Source organism: Aethalodelphis obliquidens, unplaced genomic scaffold, assembly GCF_003676395.1.
Source record: "Aethalodelphis obliquidens isolate GAN/ISIS:26980383/991018 unplaced genomic scaffold, ASM367639v1 scaffold2, whole genome shotgun sequence".
Classification (NCBI taxonomy): domain Eukaryota; kingdom Metazoa; phylum Chordata; class Mammalia; order Artiodactyla; family Delphinidae; genus Aethalodelphis; species Aethalodelphis obliquidens.
The window spans coordinates 64,438,039-64,457,065 of NW_020837946.1; the positions used below are offsets into that span (position 1 = coordinate 64,438,039).

Sequence of the window (19,027 nt, forward strand, 5' to 3'; positions counted from 1 at the left end):
GTCCAAAAGAATGCACTACATTAATTATGTCAAGTCTTTTTATTGTGAAGTTTCATTAATTGTAAAAAGCAGGAAAATATAAAGAAATGAGCTGTTCTCTGACGTGAAAAAATTTGTACTAAGTTCATATGTTTTAAATCTCCCTCCTTCCAAATAGAATCATATTTTAAAATTATTGTCCATGTTCATCTGTGAATGAGGCCAATTGAGCTATAATTTGGGGTTTAAAAAAGGTGAAAAAATCATTTATAGAAAAAAAAACAGTGGCAGTAGAGAAAGCTAATTCCATCCAACTCAGTAACAATAATTTATATACAAAAGGTCTAATTCCATACCTACACTTTTGTCAGAGATCCCAATCAATAAAAATCCTTAAAACACATATGAAGAGTGTAGATTGTTTCTTGGATTATAACAGGCTGTGTTGAATTCAAGCTCAAACACCACTTACATCTGACAGTTAAAAATCTGTCAACAGTAGGTCAAGGAATATTATTTAATATTGTCTGTAACAAGTGGTTGAAATAATAACTTTTCATAAGACATATTCATAATGTGCTAATGGTATACAATGATTAATAAATATATAGTTCCATATAATTGTTAATACTATCACAATAACAATTATTATTATACCTGCTGCTTTATCCAAAGCCTTATTTACGTTGACAAACACAGGTCTCAATAATCTATATAGCAGTATTTGTTACTCTCACAAAGTGCTGGTGAATCATATTAAATTCCTTTGTAAAGAGAAAGTAGTAAAAGCAAGCATTGTAAAGGAAGGATATCAACAACCAGGGAAAGCTGTTAGTTTTAGGTTATGTTGTTTAGTACTTTCCAGGTACTCTTTTATCTGCAAATCGTCTTAGTTATGGAACAGGTGCCTTTAAATGGGTTAATCTTACTTCACGCTTTGCAAGCTCATTTACCACTCATAAATGCAGACTCCTCTTGGAAGGTGGTTTTCATCTCAGTTGCAGAAGCATCTGAGGTTGCATATCCCAGGTTTTTAAAAACTCTTTCACTCTCCTGCCACGTCTGTTGAAAATTCCTCCTGAGTTCTGTAGGTGAATCAGAAACATCTAAAATATGGCCAGCGATGACATCCTCATAGGTTGGTGGGGCGTGCTTGAAGTCAAAGCCGGATCTGCCAGCTTCTGAGCCTTGTGATGAAGAGACCATCATCCTCGACCCAACAGCTTGACTCTCAAATGCATCCACACCTGAGAAAAGTTCACTTAGAGATCTTGTTTCAGAGCAGACGCTGGGCGGCTTAACAGGCATCGTTTCTTGCAGCTCTCTAGGATGACTGTGAGAAAAGCCGGTAAAGCTAGCGCTTTCTAAAGATGATAATCCAAATTCCTCCTTACAAAATGTACGACTTTCTTGTTTTATATTATGGTTTGCTTCTCCATTTGCATAAACTCTTCTATTTGACTTTGCGTCAAAACCTAGGCCATCCTCAAATCCCCTGAACCATGTGTTTATTTCATTTTCATGGTCATTCATGACATTTTCAGTCACTTGAGCAGTCCGGTTGGCGGCTTCATACCTCTGCACGTGCTCTGATAGGTGAGGTTTTTCGACTTGGCGGATGATTTCGACTGCGTCAAAACTCACAGTATCTGGCACTCTGCGCTTAGTGGAATTTACTCCATCTTTGTGTACGTAAGTCGCCCTTTTCCCTACTTTCCTTTCTTCCTCTTGAGCTTCCATGGATTCTCTGAAGGAACCACTATCAGCGTGATTTACACTTATAGGTATTGTGATTGTAGGTGGAGAGTCCCTACCACGAGCCTCTATCTTAATTTGACGACGAAGTGTTGCAGGAGATGTGATGATCTCAGTCCTCTTCTCTACAATGGGCACCGGGGTTACGGATGAACCTGGGACGGTCCCCCTGGATAACTTCGCAGTGGTGTCTTTGAGTTTGACAAGCTGTTCAGAGTGACTCTTGGGTGGAGACGGGGAGGTATTTGCTCTGAGAATTCTAGGTGGTTGTGACACAGGTCTTGGTGATGGTTCAGCAAAACTGTCCTTTTCAGGGGACTGGGAAAGCTTCTCCTTAGCAGAGGTTTCTGTTGGCCGTGCAGTAGACTCGATTGTTATGAAAGTTGGTGATGGCGGGCGTGTTTTTAAAGAGGGAGGAGAAGTCTTGGCATCAACTAGTTTAATTTCCTGATGGGTTTTCACATGATGCTGAGCAGTTGCTTCTTGATGAGTTGCTACTTGGTGGTGCTCTGTTTTTTCTACAATTGTATTTTCTTTCTGCTCAGTGTTTTTATTATAGCTGACATCAGCATTAGACACTTTAGATAATGTTTCATTAACACTAGTAGCTTTATTTCTCTGCTTTCCTGCTTTAGAGGATATCATGGCTGTTTGAATTATCTTTTCACAGGACACAAGCCTATCCTCTGCCTGAGTTTTAATGTGCATTATTTCTTCTTTGATTTTTTCTATGTTATTCTCCATAGCAATGCGAAGTCCATATTCTCTTTTTTCTTCACTTAATAGCCATACTGGAATAATATTTAAGAGCATCTGAAATGTTTTAATGCCATTTTTATCTGGCTCTGCTTCAAACTCTTTTACCCTAGACAAAATCTGTTGTAGTTCTTCACGTTTTCTCAAGAATTCCAATATATTTACCGCACATTTTCCATCTTCCTGCTGGGATTCTCTCACAGAGGAAAATAAAGATTTGTCCTGTGTCATCTCTTGCTTTGAATCTTTAGTGTTAGAAAAGACTTGTTTCTGTTGTATGCCCTTGACGCCAAGACATTTTTCTTCTTGCAGATTATTACATGGCTGGGGCAACTTTTTATGTTCACCTTGACTTTCAGAAGTCTGTATATATGTTTGGTGAAAATTCTGAGTCTGTGAATCAAGATGTGCACCAGTAACCTTTTGTTTGACTACCTTCTGGGCTGATTTATTCAAATGTTCTTGTTTTCTTTCAACTACTAGTTTTTCTTTCTTTGGACCAATCATTGGTGGTCCCTGAATTGTTTCTTCACTTCCTGGAAGTTTCCCACTCTCAGATTCTCTAAATTCTTTTTGCTTCTCATGAAATATATTGAGCTTACTTTCATGGCTTTTCTCTGTGGATTCTGTAGGCAGTTTTACTGTTACTGTCTTCTCCTTCGTCGGTAACTGATAATATTTTTCAGCCACCAATTGCTTATTGCTACATTCAGTCCTTGCTTCTGTTTTCTCGGTTTCCTGGTACTGTTGTTTGGTAATGGTTTGAACATCAACTTCAGCTTGCTTTTCATGGCTTTCAGAGCTGTGGCTTGTTTCATTTAACTTATGGTCTAGAGTTGGAAGCTTGATGGTTTTAACTTTGAAACTGGGGGAAACTGGTTTGCTTTGGGGCAAGTGCAACTGCTCCAGATACTTCTTCTGTTGTGTTTGCTGTGTTCTACATTCTTGGTGACTCTGTTTAATTTCACGAGCTGATTTAGATTGGATCATGTCCCTTGAGCTCTGCAAAACTTCCTTTTTCACGGTATCTTTGTCTTCTGAGGCTGTTGGAACACGCTGGAGCCTCTTGGCAGTGAATGTCACTGCTGGTGTTGTGGAAAGCTGGTTATCGGTACACACTCCTAGTACTTGAGAAAGACTTTGAGAGACTGGGTTGGTTTGAGCCACAGTGACCCCTGAATCCATTCCAGCTAGGGGGACCTCCTCCTTTGTTTTTTGTAACAGCACTTCCTTTTTCAACTCTGATACGTTTTGATTTTGGCTTTCTGTTTTGACTAGGTTGTAGCAAGAACTCTCCTGTTTTTTCTGTTTTTCAAGTTCTTCTCTTTGTTGTCTGTATTTTTCTTCAGCTATCATTAAAGGCGTCTTAAATTTTCTCATATAAGGTTTTGGACTTTGCTGTCCTGAACCTGCTGGAAATGAATGGGATTTTACAAGAGGTGCTATCAGTTTTTCCTTGGGTGGTGAAGTTTCTGGAACTGTCTGTGAGAGAGACCTTGTAGAGTCCATAGATAATTGTTTTCTTTTATCAAGACTTTTTCTAGATACGTTCTGCTTTGTCTCTATGTGTTCACTGCTACTTGCCATTATTACTCTTTTCTGATCCTTTGAGGGAGTAATTTTACATTCCATATCTGGTGGTGAATTTTCCAATTCAACTTTTGGGGAACTATGATTCTTCTTATCTGCTATCTGCTTGGGAAATTTGGGTTTGGGGAGTGTGGGAGGTGGCAAACGTCCTCCAGATTTTCCTGTTATGATGTTAGCCTGAGAGCTTGAGGCTTCTTCTTGGGAATATTGTACGAATGCTCCACTGTGCTTTTCTTGAACAGAAGAGGAGAGGAGATGTGCTGGTTTTAGAGATGGAGCTGGCGGAGGGGGAGGTGGTGGAAACATTGCTAGACATTCTCTTTCAAACTTCTCATCTTCTGGTGGTGGAGGAAGAGGGAGGCCTGGGAAATTCTCAAATTCAGCCTTTATTTTCTCTGTGGACAGTGAGGGAAGAAACACATTTTTTTCAGGCAACATCATGAAAGGAGGTGGAGGAGGAAGAGGAAATTCAATTTCAGCTGATGAATTGGAAGGTAGAGGAGAAGGTGGAGATGGAGGTGGAAGAGGGAACTCACTTTCTTTTGCATTATTTTCAGGGTTACAGTTGATTGGATTAAAGGACATTTCCATTGCCATTTTTAAGTCTTTGGAAGTATTTGTCTTCATTAGAAAGTCCTGGCTTTTCAGATGAATATCAGTCTGCTTTTTGTCAGTTGCCTTAAATTTATTGTGGCTTTTTTGGGCGACTTTCACTTCTGTTACATTTGACATGTCTTGATCCACAGGCAAAGTCTGCCACACTGGTTGAGGGGTCACGTTCTTTTTCTTTATATCTTTATTAGAATATTGCATTTCTTGCTTTAACAGAGTCTGCTTCTGAAAGTCCTCTGAAACTTCACATGTTTCTCCAGCCATCTTGTTGACTGGACCCTGGGTTAAACTGGGCTTAGAGCTTTGTGTATCTGTTGATGTTTTAGTGTTTTTGGTATTTTTAGGACTCTTGTCAGGTAAAGCCTCAATCTTTTGGTGGTCATTCCTCACTTCACAAGTTTCAGTCTGTTGCTTTCCAATTGTTTTATCAATAGATTGGGTAAAGACAGCATCCTTCTTCTGTTCTCTCACTGTCTCTGATTCCTTGGTTTTTAGATGTTCCCTAACTGACACAGTTGAAGTCAGTTGTCCACTCACATGTTCATCTCTAAGATGTTGCTCTGTTGTGTTATCAGTCCAGATACCCATTCTGTCTCCTGATCCCAACACATTTTTAATAGCTTTGTGCTGTGAATTAGACAGCCTTCTAAGGTTTTTCTCAAGAGCATCATTGTTTTGTTCACGATCTATGACAATCTTTACGGTGCCCTTGGGAGCTTTTGGAAGATGAACCTCAGTTCTTTCTTCTCTTAAATCCCCATGACAAGGTTTGCCTCTAGTTTGATTAAGAATGTCTGCTCCCCCCTGCCACCTGGCTGCTGGCTCAAATGGTCCTGGTCTTGGCTGAAGAACGCTTTTTTTGTCCCTCTGGACAGCCACCTGATGATTCTCGGTTTTCTGCTCTTCCTCAGATCCTACCATCACAGATTGCACATCTTCTTTGATTACACTTTTTTTATTTACCTCTTTGAAAGCTCTTTGTGCTTCTTTTAGGTTCCTTAATGATGCTTCAAGGTCATCTCGGATAAGCTCCTTTTTCAGGATTTCCGTCCTTGTGTTTGCAGTCTTTTCAAGGCATTCAGTAGCTTTCTCTATATCCCCAGGGATGACATCAGGCTGTTTAGATTCTTTCCATTTTTGGCTTGATTCCTTCAGTGACTTGAGTGTGGCCAGCATGTCACCTTTTATAATTTCTTCTGTTTTAGCCACTGTTTTCTGACTTATGGCCTGGCTCAGGGAATTTAGGGTTGACTTCAAATCACCTTTTATGATTTCTTCTTTGGGTGACTTACAAGATGTACTCTGAGGCTCTGTCAGAAAAACCTTAACTGTATTATGCACATCTCCTGGGATGATGTCAGTTTCATTAACAGTACGTTCAACCTGAGATTGCCTTTTCTTTAATAACAGTTTTGTACCTTCTACATTGCCACCAATTACATCTTCCTCTTTTTCTTGTTTCCTAGCTGTTAGTGTTTCATCTGACCATGTCTGGAGCTGTCTGAGATAATCCAAAGCTCCAGTTTCTATGCATGTTGTAAAAAACTGAACATTTCCCCTCTCAGAGGCATCGATTTTAACCCTTTCAGATATTTTATTGTTTGATATGGAAGATAGCAAATTATGAATGGTACGTTTTACATCACCCCCTATTACTTCTTCACGCTTAATTGTGTCACCAGCATTTTCATGAAGAAGACAATAGATAGTCATGTGAACATCTCCTCTTTCATCTTCCTGAATCAAAATGCCTTTCTTTACAGATCCTTCCTCGGAGAACAGGTTTTTTATTGCTTGTTGGACATCACCACTCACTATCTCTTCTTTTTCAGCATGAAATTCTGTTGATCTGTTTAATAATTGAGTTTTGGTCAAATTAACGTTTCCCTTCTCTTCTTCACTAACCAAAATCTCTCTTTTCTTACAGTCTCTTTTGGAAAGTAGCTTCACCATTATACTTTTGAGGTCAACCCTGACGATTTCTTCTTTCTGTATCTCAGGAGAAGCTTGATTCAGGAGCTTGTATTTTGCCATTCGAACATCCCCAACTTCGTCAGCTTCAATGATGATTCCAGGAGCCTCAATAACTTTTTGAGAGTAGAGTTCTTCTAAGGTTTCTTTAATGCTCTTGCCAATAACTTCCACCTTTTCTACCCTATTTTCAGTAAATTCATGAAGGGGTGTAGTTTCAAAGAGCCATGTAGTTGTCTTGACATCAGAAGGAGGGATTTCTTCCTTGGTGATTTTTGTGATGCTTTCATCTGCTTCCTTAATAGAATCTAAAGTTTGGTTTTCAAAAAGCCATACTGCCTGCTTCACATCACCTTTCTGCATATCTTCCTGGGTGACTGTTTTGATATTTTCGTATCCTGACCCTTCTCCTCTCAGCTCATCTAGAGTGTGGGTCTCAAATAGCCAAGTAGATGTTTTAACATTGCCCTTTTGTATTTCATTGACACTTACTGTTCTTATATAAGTCTTCTTATCCAAATTTTCAGACTCAAAGAATTGTTTACTTGTCTTTACATCCCCACCTTGAATATAGTCTGCAGTGGGCACAATACCATGTGGCTCTTTTGCAATCTGATCCAGTGGCTGGGTTTCAAATCTGTATCTGACAGAACTAACATCTCCCTTCTGAATGTCTTCTTGTGTGACAGATTTAATAACATACACAGTCTCTGATTCATTAATGGAGTCTAATGGTTTCGTTTCAAAAAGCCACCTTGTCCCTCGTACATCTCCATGAATTACCTCTTCCTTTTTAACTGTTGTCACTTCATGATAACACCCTTCTCCATCTTGAATTGCATAGAGTGGCTGGGTTTCAAAGAGCATTCTGTAGCTTTTTACGTCACCCTTTATTGCTTCTTCAGTAATTGTTTTCTTGGTGCTAATATAGTCAGATTCTTCTTTAATCTCATCTAAAGAAAAAGTCTCAAAAATAAAGCACCCCTTTCTTACATCTCCACCTTGTATGTCTGTCACTGTCTTAACTAATTTATCACCTTCTTGGCTTTCTTTTATCATATCAATTGGTTGGTTTTCAAAAAGCCACCTGCAGTTTAAAACATTGCCTCTCTGAATATCTTCAGTCTTTAGGGTTTTGATCTTTTTCAAAACTTCCTCTGAACTGGAACTTATAGAATCTAAGGACTGACTTTCAAATTTATGCCGCAGGCTGGAGACATCCCCAGCTTGGATATCCATTTCCACGGCCTTGATTTCCTTTCCTTCTTCTCCTTTTATGCTGTCCAAATTTTCTGTCTCAAAAAGAAAGCATGCTGTACGAACATCCCCACCATGGATTTCCTCCTGTTTTACAGTTTGCAATTTGACTGTTGCTTCGGAGTCATCTTTTATGGAATCAAGTGACTGAGTTTCAAAGAGCCAAGTACAGGCTTTGACATCTCCCTTATGAATTTCTTCACTGCCAGTCATTAATGAAACTTTTTCATAAAGAGACTCCATTGGCTGGGTTTCAAAAAGCCATCTACAGGTTTTGACATCCCCTTTAATAATATCTGTAGCTTGTTCAGTTTTACTTTCTACTTCTTCCATATTACTAAAATATTTAATTGCATCAAGAGGTTGGGTTTCAAACAGCCATTTAGCAGATTTCACGTTTCCAGTCTGTATTTCTTGAGCAGATATTCCTCTAATTATCTGAAATTTATGAATGCTTTCATCAAACTGGTCAATGGGCCTTGTTTCAAAAAGCCACCTACAGCTTCTTACATCCCCTCTTAGGATTTCTTCTTGCTGGACTGTCTTTACTTGATGATATTTTCCAAGGTGATCTTGAATGGCATACAATGGTGTTGTTTCAAAGAGTGATTTATTTAACTCCACAGCACCTCTTGTGACTCCTTCCACCTCTATTTTATCCGATGCATCAAATTTAATTAAGTTGTTTGATTCAAAGATACGTGTGTAATTCCTTACATCTCCTCTGTCAACCTCTTCAAGTTTCACTGTTCGTATGTACTCTTTTTTATCTTCTCTAATCTCTTCCAGAGGTTGGGTTTCAAAAATCCATTTCTGGTGCCTAACATCCCCCTTTTCTTCTTCAGAAGTAGTAATTTTTTGAAGTTTCCCAACATCAGGGCTATCTTTTAAAGCCTTTATTGGAAGTGTTTCAAATAAATGCTTAGTAGTTTGTACATCACCCCCTATTATCTCTTCAGACCTTAGAGGGTCTGCATCAGGAACTTCTTTTAGAATATCTAATGGCTGTGTTTCAAACATCCAACACTTTCTAGAGACATCTGTACCTATTACTGTTTCCTTTTCAATGATGACCTCTTCTGACTCTTCTTTGATTTTCTCCAAAGGTTGGGTTTCAAATAACCACTTTGCCCTACTCACCCCACCTTTGACATTTTCTTCCATGGATATTCCTCTGATGACTTTAATTTCTGTTATATCCTTGTTAATTGTGTCTAAGGGCTGTGTTTCAAACATCCAACGTGCTCTTCTCACATCCCCCTTTTCAACATCTTCTCTGTGAACGGTTTTAATTTCTAGCATTTGACCTGAACCATCTCTAATAACATATAATGGTTGAGTTTCAAAACATTTTATACTTCTCTTAACATTTCCCTTAATTTCTTTGAGCTCAGACCTGAGTTGCAGTAGGTGCACCTCATCTACTGAGTGAAGGTGTCTAAGTTGATCCAGATGTTGAGTTTCAAACATGTATCTCACAGTCTTGACATCCCCCCCGGTTATGTCCTTTATGGCAGTTACTACTGATTCTTCTTGACTTTGATGCATTTTATGCATTGAGTCTAATGGCTTTGTTTCAAACATCCACCGCGCTGTGCAGACATCTCCTCTGGCTAGCTCAGGAATTTTCTCAGCATTTTCTTCAGTGACAGAAGAATGATCCCCCAGAGTATCGATGGGTTGGGTTTCAAACATCCATGTTGTATATCTCACATCACCACCAGCAATGATTTCTCGATCAGTGATGCCCTTGGAGATGTTATCTTCATCTGGAGAGCCATTGTTAATGGAATCTAATGGCTGATTCTCAAAGATCCATCTCATGGACTGCACTTCCCCCTTCAGAATTTCATCCCACTCCAAGTGTTCTCTTTCCGAGTTCAGACATTTTTGAGAACTGTCATTCGTATTTTCAAAAACATACCGGGCTTGCTGCACATCTGCTGAAACTGAGCTCCCCAGGTTCACTTGACGAGAAACAATCTCAGAAACCTCACTGATATAATCTTTTTCTAAGTTTTTTCTTAACTCAGGATGGATGTGTTTATATAAACGGTTTAATTCATACAAATTTCTTTGCTTGGAATATAATTCTTTGGGGACTGGTGGTATTCTAGGAGGGCTGGGGAGTTCAGGGGACTGGGAAAATGCTGCCACATCTATTGGAGTTTGAAGTATGTCAGGTGGGGGAGGAGGAAATTCTTCTGCCTTTTCCGAAGAAGTGGCATTAACTTGTGCCAGAGTCGAGGAAGTGGCACTGTGGTCACTGTATCTTGTGGTTGATGTTTCCTTCCTCTGGCTGGTTGAAGTGGAAGAAGTGGAAGAGGTACCCACAATTGATGATGGCTTTAAAGTCTCTTCATATTCATTTTCAATCTTTAAGGGAGAGAAAATCAAATCTTATAAAGATGAGTGTAGTGGTAGAGACTTTTTAGGCACTGCCATTCACCTGTCCGCCTGCTATGACATCTGCACTGGGAACAACAGGTGGTATACTCCATTTAGAGACCTACTTAGGAGCAACAGTCAGTATTTGTTACTATCTGCCCTATAATCTATTTGCACTTTTTAGAGTTATATTCCCTATTCAATACATCAACGACTCAGTATTTTAACATTTACACGTAATCTTGATTATTTTTCCTCCTTTACGTAATGTGCTATGCAGAGTAATCTAGAGGGAAACAATAAAAGTCTTAAAGGACTTTTGAGGGTTGTTTTGTTTTCCTTGGAATTTTAAACAGAACAGAGTAAGTAGCTGACATTTTAAAATTGGCTTTATTACTTTAATGTTAGTTATTAAACTTTAGTGCATACATAATTTTTTCTTCCCTAATTTCCTCTAGTGAGAAAAGTTTTCTTTCTACTGCTTTTCTCATATAGAATAATATTCTTCTTATGGAACAGAATAAGCACTGGCTCTGAATATTTTTTGTTGTTGTTGAAAAACCACCTCAAAAATTCAATAATTTGAAAATGTTATGTATTTACATCTGGTTTTACACTTAATATGTCTCTGTGCAGAGAAATTATCTTACCTTAATCTGCTTGGTTGGAGTCGTCTCTTTGTCAGAATAAAGGACCTTTTCCTGGGCAGACTTTTCAAATTGTTCTTTTAAAAACTTAGTTGAAACCTTTGGAATCTCTTCATCCTCAGGTGTATCTATGACTACAAACAGAAAACAACACCAGGGATATTATGTAACTAATAAACATGATGTTTGAGAAGACATTATAATGCTATGGAACACTTCTCATAATGTAAGTTAAGTAAAAATATTCAGGATATAAATGTATACATATGGCAGTATTTCATTATGTAAGTTAGTATATGTCAAGAAATATAGGAGGAAAAATGGTGGTGATTATCTCTGGATGGAAAGTCATAAGTAATGAAAGTGCTGTTTATTTTAATTGTATGTAGTTTCCAAATTTTCTACAAGCATGTTATGCTGTTATGCTCAAAAATAATAATAAAAGTTATAAAACAAGAAAAGAACAGTAGAAGAACAGAAAAGGAAGATCTACTTCTTTAAGCAAAACTAAAATAAAACCAAACTCAGATATAGTCAAATAACATTTGGGTCACAGTTGGCTTAAATCTACCCTTTTAGCACTTTGGGACAGCAAAACTTCTCATTCCACTTTTATAGGCAAGACACCCTGTACCCGTCTTATGCAAACTTGCGCAGGTTTATCTGTAGTCTAATCTCATATCTGTGGGTTGGAGAATTAGACTTAAACGTGCTTAAATTTGTTATTAAAAGTAATACAATCTAGATAACTTTTCTGTTCCCAGGGAGCTTGATAACATCAAGTTTCATTCTGGATCCCTGAGCAAAATGCAATTCAGAGGTGGCTGGCTTATCACCTTCTAGGCGTTTTGGATGAATACGTCATAGGGTTGAAGGGCAATGAACTATTTTAGAAGCTTATTGCATCTCGTACCACAGGCAGAACCTAATTATATATAGAAATACTATTCTGTCCCCTTTGGGATCATAAGTCATAGTTACTAACTTTATTTAGTGGGAAGGTTTGTGCTTTGGAAGTCCTCCATTCAAACACAGAAACATCAATAGGAAAAAGATATATTGGGGTGAAATAATACCAGATTCTTACCTGTTTCTTGAACATATTGATGGCGTGGAGAAGCTTGATTTATTTCCACAGTGTGTTTTTCAAGATGAGAGACCTGTGTTTAAAGATAATTTTAAATAAATAATTGTTTTTAAGAAGTCAATTATTTCAGTATTGCACACATATTCTTCATTGCACCATGATTTTCTTCCAAGACTTCAGTGCACATTGATTACACTTTGGTCATTTATTTTAACGCAGGGGTTCATGCTATAACAGAACAAATATGAATTGACACCTAAAGTGCACTTATATTTTTAGGGTGCTCATTTTATTTTTCAAAGAATATCAACCCCAAAGTACGGAAAGAGACACTGATGTGTATTGATATTAAATATATAAAAGGACAATAAAATCAACTGTTTATAACAAGGTCAGAATTTCCACACAGTTCTGCAAACTGTGTGGAAAGTATTATCTTTCTAAATAGTTACCGTTTCTGTTCCAAGAACATCAATTTTGTGTGCTTTGGAAGTTTCTTGTTCATTTCTTTCCATTTCCTGGCTGTGTCCTGCAATGTCGACCTGGCTGCTACGGATTACCTCCTGAAAATGAATGGATGAATGAATGAATGGACAATGCTTTAAGAAAATTCTGAAAATTTTAACTTTTATTTTATTAATGCAATTTCAGTGACAGACGTTTCTGAAAAAAAACCTGTTTCCTCAGTATATTAGTTTACTTGGCTGTTGTAGCAATTACCACAAAGTTAATATCTTACACTTCTGTAGGTCAGAAGCCCTGAATGGGTCTTACTGGGTGTTGGCAGATGTAAGAAGGCATGCATTTCTTTCTGCAGGCTCTAGGAGAGAATCCATTCTCTTGCCTCTTGCAGTTCTAGAGACTGCCCACTTTCATTGGCTTATGGCCCCCCTCCTCTATCAAGTTGAACTTTTTCTCACTCTGCGACCTCTCTGATTTTCTCTTGGGATCCCCTCTTTCACTTTTAAGGACCACTGTGATTACACTGGACTAATCCAGAGTATTCAGGATTATCTCCCTGTCAAAAGGTCAGTTACTTAGCAGCTCTAATTTCATCTGCAACCTTAATTCTTCTTTGCCATGTAACTTAACATATTCACGAATCCTGAGGATTAAGACATAGATATCTTCAGGAGCCATTATTCTGCCTACTACCCTTAGAAAGCAACAAATGTTAATGAGGCAACTCATACCCAATATGACAAAGATGAATCTCAAAAAGAAAATGAAAACCCTTGATGAAAAAGAAATATATTTTGTTGTTTATAAGCCAGAGTTTCATTCTACAGAAAGACATTCCCATCTTCAAGGTGGCCTTCTGGTTTGATGACACATCCAGAGTTCAGTCGAAGACTATAACCATTAAATATAACCAATATAAATAGGCCATATTATGCTAGTGTGTTTCTATCTTCACACATGGTGCTACTTTTGATTTTGGTTAAGTTAGCACAGTGATCCTGGCTGAATTGGAGGGTTGAAACTCCTATTAATTTTGGTGATCCAGCCCTGCTGTTACTACAGAATGTGATCTGACACAAGTATATGATTGATTGATTGACTGATATGGTGAAGCAGCTGGCATACTGCTAAAAATCTTAACATCAAAAAATAAGGCCATAGACAGATGACTCTCCAAGAACACCTATTTGATTGCCTTTGAGGTTGGGATTTCACTTTACCCTTGATATCTACATGACTAACAAATACTGTTTTTGAGATGGGATTTTAAAATTTTTGTCTTAGTAGAGAATAGTCAAGTGATCAAAGGGGCATTATTACTATTAATCAAATAGGAGCACTAACTTTTTTTTAAAAAAACAAACATGGAGTTAAATAGTTCTAAGGGATCAAATTCTAAACTTTAAACCAAGAATAAGTTTAAAGTTAACTCATGAGATCTTGACTTGTGATTTTTTTTTCTTGCTAGTGGACTTCTAGTGTCTGGCTTACCCCCCAGGGGTATCTGGTATACAGGGTTAAAGTTCCGATTAACCAGATGGCAGTCAGACATTTGCTTAGAGATATACAGTATTATCTGATCTTATTACACTATCTAGGAAGGAGAGTTATGACAAAAACTTGATACCCTCCCAAAAGTCCTTCAGAGAATTGAAGCCAAAATGTAGGTTTGCACTTTAAAATGTAGATTACATTTCATTGGGTGTATTAATTAACTAGATGGGAGGAATCCTTTCACAGTGTGTATGTATATCAAATTATCACTATGTACACTTTAAATTATCTTATAATTTTTTCAATTATACCTCAATAAAGCTGAAAAAATATAAATTATATCTCATTAAATTAAAGGCCAGTGTAATCTTTTCCTAAGCAGAATGGGTTTCTAGCCCTAATGATCCACATATATCAATAGATATTTATTAACATGCTTGACACATAGTTTATGTTAAGGAAAAGTTTACTTAACGAATGAATGAATAAAACAGCAAATTTCCATTAATAAATGAATTTCATTCAACCTTCTATTTGCCTGAGAATGTCCTAGAACCTGGGGTTAGAACAATGAACAAAATGTGTACTTTACTTTTTCAAGAGGGAGTGTAGGAAATAAACAATTCATATTCTTTCCTTTAAGTTCAAAAAATCATAATTCTATATAATAAAAAGTTTTGCATAATCAAGTTTTATTTAAGGGTATTAATAACATTAGGCTGGAGGGAACAATAACTGTCATTGAAGACCACAGATAGAAAAAAATGCATGGGCACAAATAACAACTCTTTGTATAATAACTGTTTACAACTATGGCAAGTCTTTCCATCTATAGGAATATAATGGGGATATTCTATGGCTTTCTTATGACACACTGAGAAATAGGAAGTACTGATTAAACAGAAAGTGAAAGAGCAAAGGACATGGGAACTGACCAGTACCAAGATCCTTATTGAAAGGCACAATGATCATTACTATAGAATCACGTCTCTGCCTAGAGGCCCAGATGACAAGCTGTGGCCCAGAGACAAGCTTATTTGACCCACTCAATGTTTTTTAAAGTTTTGAAGTAATTAAAACTTACAAAAAAATCAAGATTTCTGCTTATGTTTGAAAATTTTGAAGATCTGGCAATATGCCATATTCCAACATGGCAGTGGCTTGCTGGAACAAAGTAGTGGCCACCTGTCTTAGTTGGGGCATATACTTTTCAGTTGGTCACTGTTCCCATCACTCACTAATAGAGTATTTAACACCAAGCTGACATTTAAAAAAAAAAACCTGCCTATCATCTTTAAATATATTTTCTTGTAGGAGATGACACAACATAAACAGTGGAAGGATACATAAATTTAGTTTAAAGGTATAAGTTTCTACTTCAGCATTATGTGCTATTACTAAATACTACTGTAATTGCTACACTAGTTTGGTATGTCAGTGTCAATGCATCAATTTTACTGCCCCCTGTTTTCTGCAGTTTACATAACGTCTGTCTTAAAATATTCCAAGATTTTGTTTCCATCATTTACTGTGTTTCATATTATGCAACTAGTAGAGTTGGATTTTAAATCTGACTTTCATTCTTCCCGATTGCTGGTGTCTATAGAGTGAAGGGTTAGATAAAAGGATGGATCATCATAATGCTCGGGAAGAAATCAAATTACACAAATAAAATGTAAAAAAGAATTCCAGCCAGAATACCATATGCAAACTCACATAAAATAGTTCATGAAATTGGTACTTAAAAATTAAATTCAAATATAGATCGGGCTGCAAGAAGAAAAATGCAGTTTTGTTCACAGGTGGATTAACCAAAGTCAGGAATGGGGATAGTACTCACTCCCTCCTTTATATTAGATATGCTATAATCTTAGGTAAGTTACTAAATCACACTTAAACTCTTTTTTTAAATATCATTCATCCATGAAAAGAAACACAGATGATATACGTGGTCTAATTTTGGAATCTAAAGGAGAAAATGTGGCATGATCACAAAATGTTATAATATTTGCATAGCTCACGCCAATCTGATATCAGCTCATAGATTAGTCAAGTATATTACAAAAGTCTCTCATGGATGTACACTTCTAAGGAGATTTCTCCAGCACAGGAAAGAGTTCACACTCTGCCTACCCAACTTGCCACTGTTATTATCGTTACAGGAAAAGACATTGTACATTTCCACTGATAAAAATGCAAACTCATGCTAGCATAATGAGTAAGGAAAGAAAAGGACAGACTTTTTATGGTGACTCACTATTATTGTGACTCTTAGAAGTATACCCAGTAGAAAAAAGTGTGATGAAAGACTGGCAGAAAAGTAGACGATTACTGCCTCACTAGAATGGAAAAAACAGCTCATGCTCAATACCAGTAATTCAGCAATTTTACCCATCACTAACCTCATTCTTAATAAAACTAGGAAGGGTTATGATGTATTAATGTTATATGCATCGTTGTCAAACTGACAGAAACAATACCAAAAATGTGCTATTTATGTTAGCAAAGATGTCAGTTGATTCAAGGTTTGAAAGAATAATCAGTTCTTTCTTTTAAGTGATGAGCATAAAAATTTGTGGTTGATATATTGTGTTTGTCTAGATTTCGATATGTTTGAATTCAAACATGTTTTCTTTTTGCCCTGAATTTTCTCTTTACGTTTTAAAAATTTACTTTAAAACTTTACAGTATAAAATTTGACGTCCCTAGCATTGGAGCTTCAGGTTACGGCTTTTCCTCATTCACTATACACTTCTGAGTCTTGGCTCAAAATTATTTTCTATTTGAAACCTTTCCTGACTTTTCTATACAGAGTTCCCTATTACTGCTTCTTTTATTGTATTCCTGTATGGTCAGTACACACCTCTATTATCTACCTATCCATTTCACATTCATTATTTGATAATACGACCCTTTCCTTTAACTGAATTCATGCATCCTCAAATCCCAATGTTTAGCTTCCTGGTAGAGAGTAGATGCCCCCCAGAATATCAAGGAGTGAATAGTAATACTATGAGCAAATAGTCAATAGTAATATCATGAGCAAATAGCCACTTTTTTCTCAGGAGTGTGAAAATTTTATGATTTTATAAAAATCTAATTTAAAAATTAAAATTCTATTTTTTCCCCACATAATCCTATGATTTTATTTTTTTGTATTTTGGCTGACAATCTTTGACACTGAACATTTTATGATTGGTAGGTGGAGTTACTGAAGCTGATGCATATAACAATAACATGTCCATCACTGACAAAGTATATGAAGAAGAGTTCTCTTGATAACATTGCAAGTGATCAGAACATTTATGGAAGAATATGGGCAGTGCTGTGATGCTGTGAAGAGCAGCTGACATCATTAGAGGGAGGAGAAGCCTGTACCAAGAAACCAAAAAATACACAAAGGTAACAAACACATACAAAAAGGTAAAGAACATTGAAAAATAGGAAAATTTATTTTCAGGTGGCCTTTTTATAAAAAGATCTTCATGGTGCTAAAAAAAACTAAACTAGTCTGTATGTTCTTTTTTTAGTGAATTGTTATTATTCACTGAGTTTGTGAATCTGATGTTTTGCCAAGAAATAGCAGTAGACATGTGTTGAGCAGAATTACTATGACATCAAAAAATTAAGTTGAGGTATTTATGATGACAGGAAAAGACAATACTTTATCCTTATTTTTAATATCAAGGGAAAAGAAGAATCAAGGCAAATGTAAGTCGTGATTCTTCATATAACTCAATATATTTGGAAGTGAAGACTACAATTTTACTTGGTTCAGTAGTAATGCTCCCTGAAGCTATGAGTGTGTCCTAGTTAGACTGTTGGACCTAAGAGACTGATGATGCAAAACGTTCAGAAAAAAAATTAAGATAGTAACTTTTTCCTTTGAAATCACTGCATCCCTAAATGTGAGTGATCGTATATAGCTTAACTTATACCTTTATTTATTCAGCCAATAGCTACTGAGCACCAACTATCTCTATAGCATTTTGCTAGGCGTTGTCAGTACTGTTTTAGTAAAAGTTTTATCTACCAACCTATCTACATATCAATCATCTGTCTATTCATCTATCTCTATATCTGTGCAATATATAAAAATACGTACAGGATTTCCCTGGTGGTCCAGCGGTTAAGACTCTGCGCTCCCAGTGCCTGGGTTAGATCCCTGGAACTAGATCCCGCATGCTGCAACTAAGAGCCTGCATTCCACAGCTGAAAAGATCCTACACGCCACAGCAAAGACCCGGTGCAGCTAAATTAATTAATTAATTAATTTAAAAAACTGTACATACATATCTAACGGAATAAAAATGGCTCACTTAGCTTGAAATTCTCTTGAGACAAGATCTGTAATATATACACATGCATGAATTATGCAGGCTTGTTGTATAAATCTCTGAGAGAAGCACTATCATTCAATTATTTTCAGCTCTTTCTGGGCTCAAAACAATCATGCTTTGGTCATATTTAGCTATAAAGAGCAAAACTTATAATTTTTTAATAAAAATAAATTAATTTGAAAGTAGGAATATTTGACTTCAAAGAGGGAGGTTTATGAATAAGTAATGCCAGCTTTCACTACTAAAACTTTGTCCTCTACTTTCCCCAAAGTGTTATTTATAGAGCCATATCCCAGCATCCAAAAATGCTGAAGATTCATTAAGAGAACATGTAAAAGATGTACTCTCAACTGGGCCATCAAACATATTAGTAATATAAACAACAATACTTATGTGACAAACTAAAAAGAACAGGATACATAAAAACATTCAATTTTCAGTAAAGGACACCTTCTAGAAGTTTTATGTAGATGTATGTTTTTTATACACACACATACACGCACACACACACACATACATGTATACAGGATTTCAATCTAACATAGACGTAAGGCATCTTAAAACAAAAAAGGCACTTGGATATAAATAAACATAAAAGTACAATAAAAGAGGCTAAAACTTAGTCTCAAGGAGCAGTGAAATTACCAAAAAAAGCTTGCAAAAAGAATGAAAACATTTTAAAGAAAAAG

General features: G+C 36.7%; 1 protein-coding gene across 3 annotated transcripts in view; it reads right to left on the bottom strand.

Annotated features, from left to right (window-relative positions):
• Positions 1 to 19,027, bottom strand: part of XIRP2 (xin actin binding repeat containing 2) — a 294,698-nt gene that overhangs the window by 7,909 nt on the left and 267,762 nt on the right. For 2 of the 3 annotated variants that reach the window (XM_027129230.1, XM_027129233.1), the window contains 4 exons: positions 12,495 to 12,605; positions 12,043 to 12,115; positions 10,959 to 11,089; positions 933 to 10,296 (listed from right to left, as the gene is read on the bottom strand). In XM_027129230.1, the coding sequence (XP_026985031.1) occupies positions 933 to 10,296; positions 10,959 to 11,089; positions 12,043 to 12,115; positions 12,495 to 12,605 (9,679 nt within the window). The remainder of the gene's footprint in view (positions 1 to 932; positions 10,297 to 10,958; positions 11,090 to 12,042; positions 12,116 to 12,494; positions 12,606 to 19,027) is intronic. The other variant, XM_027129235.1, reaches the window with a different exon arrangement.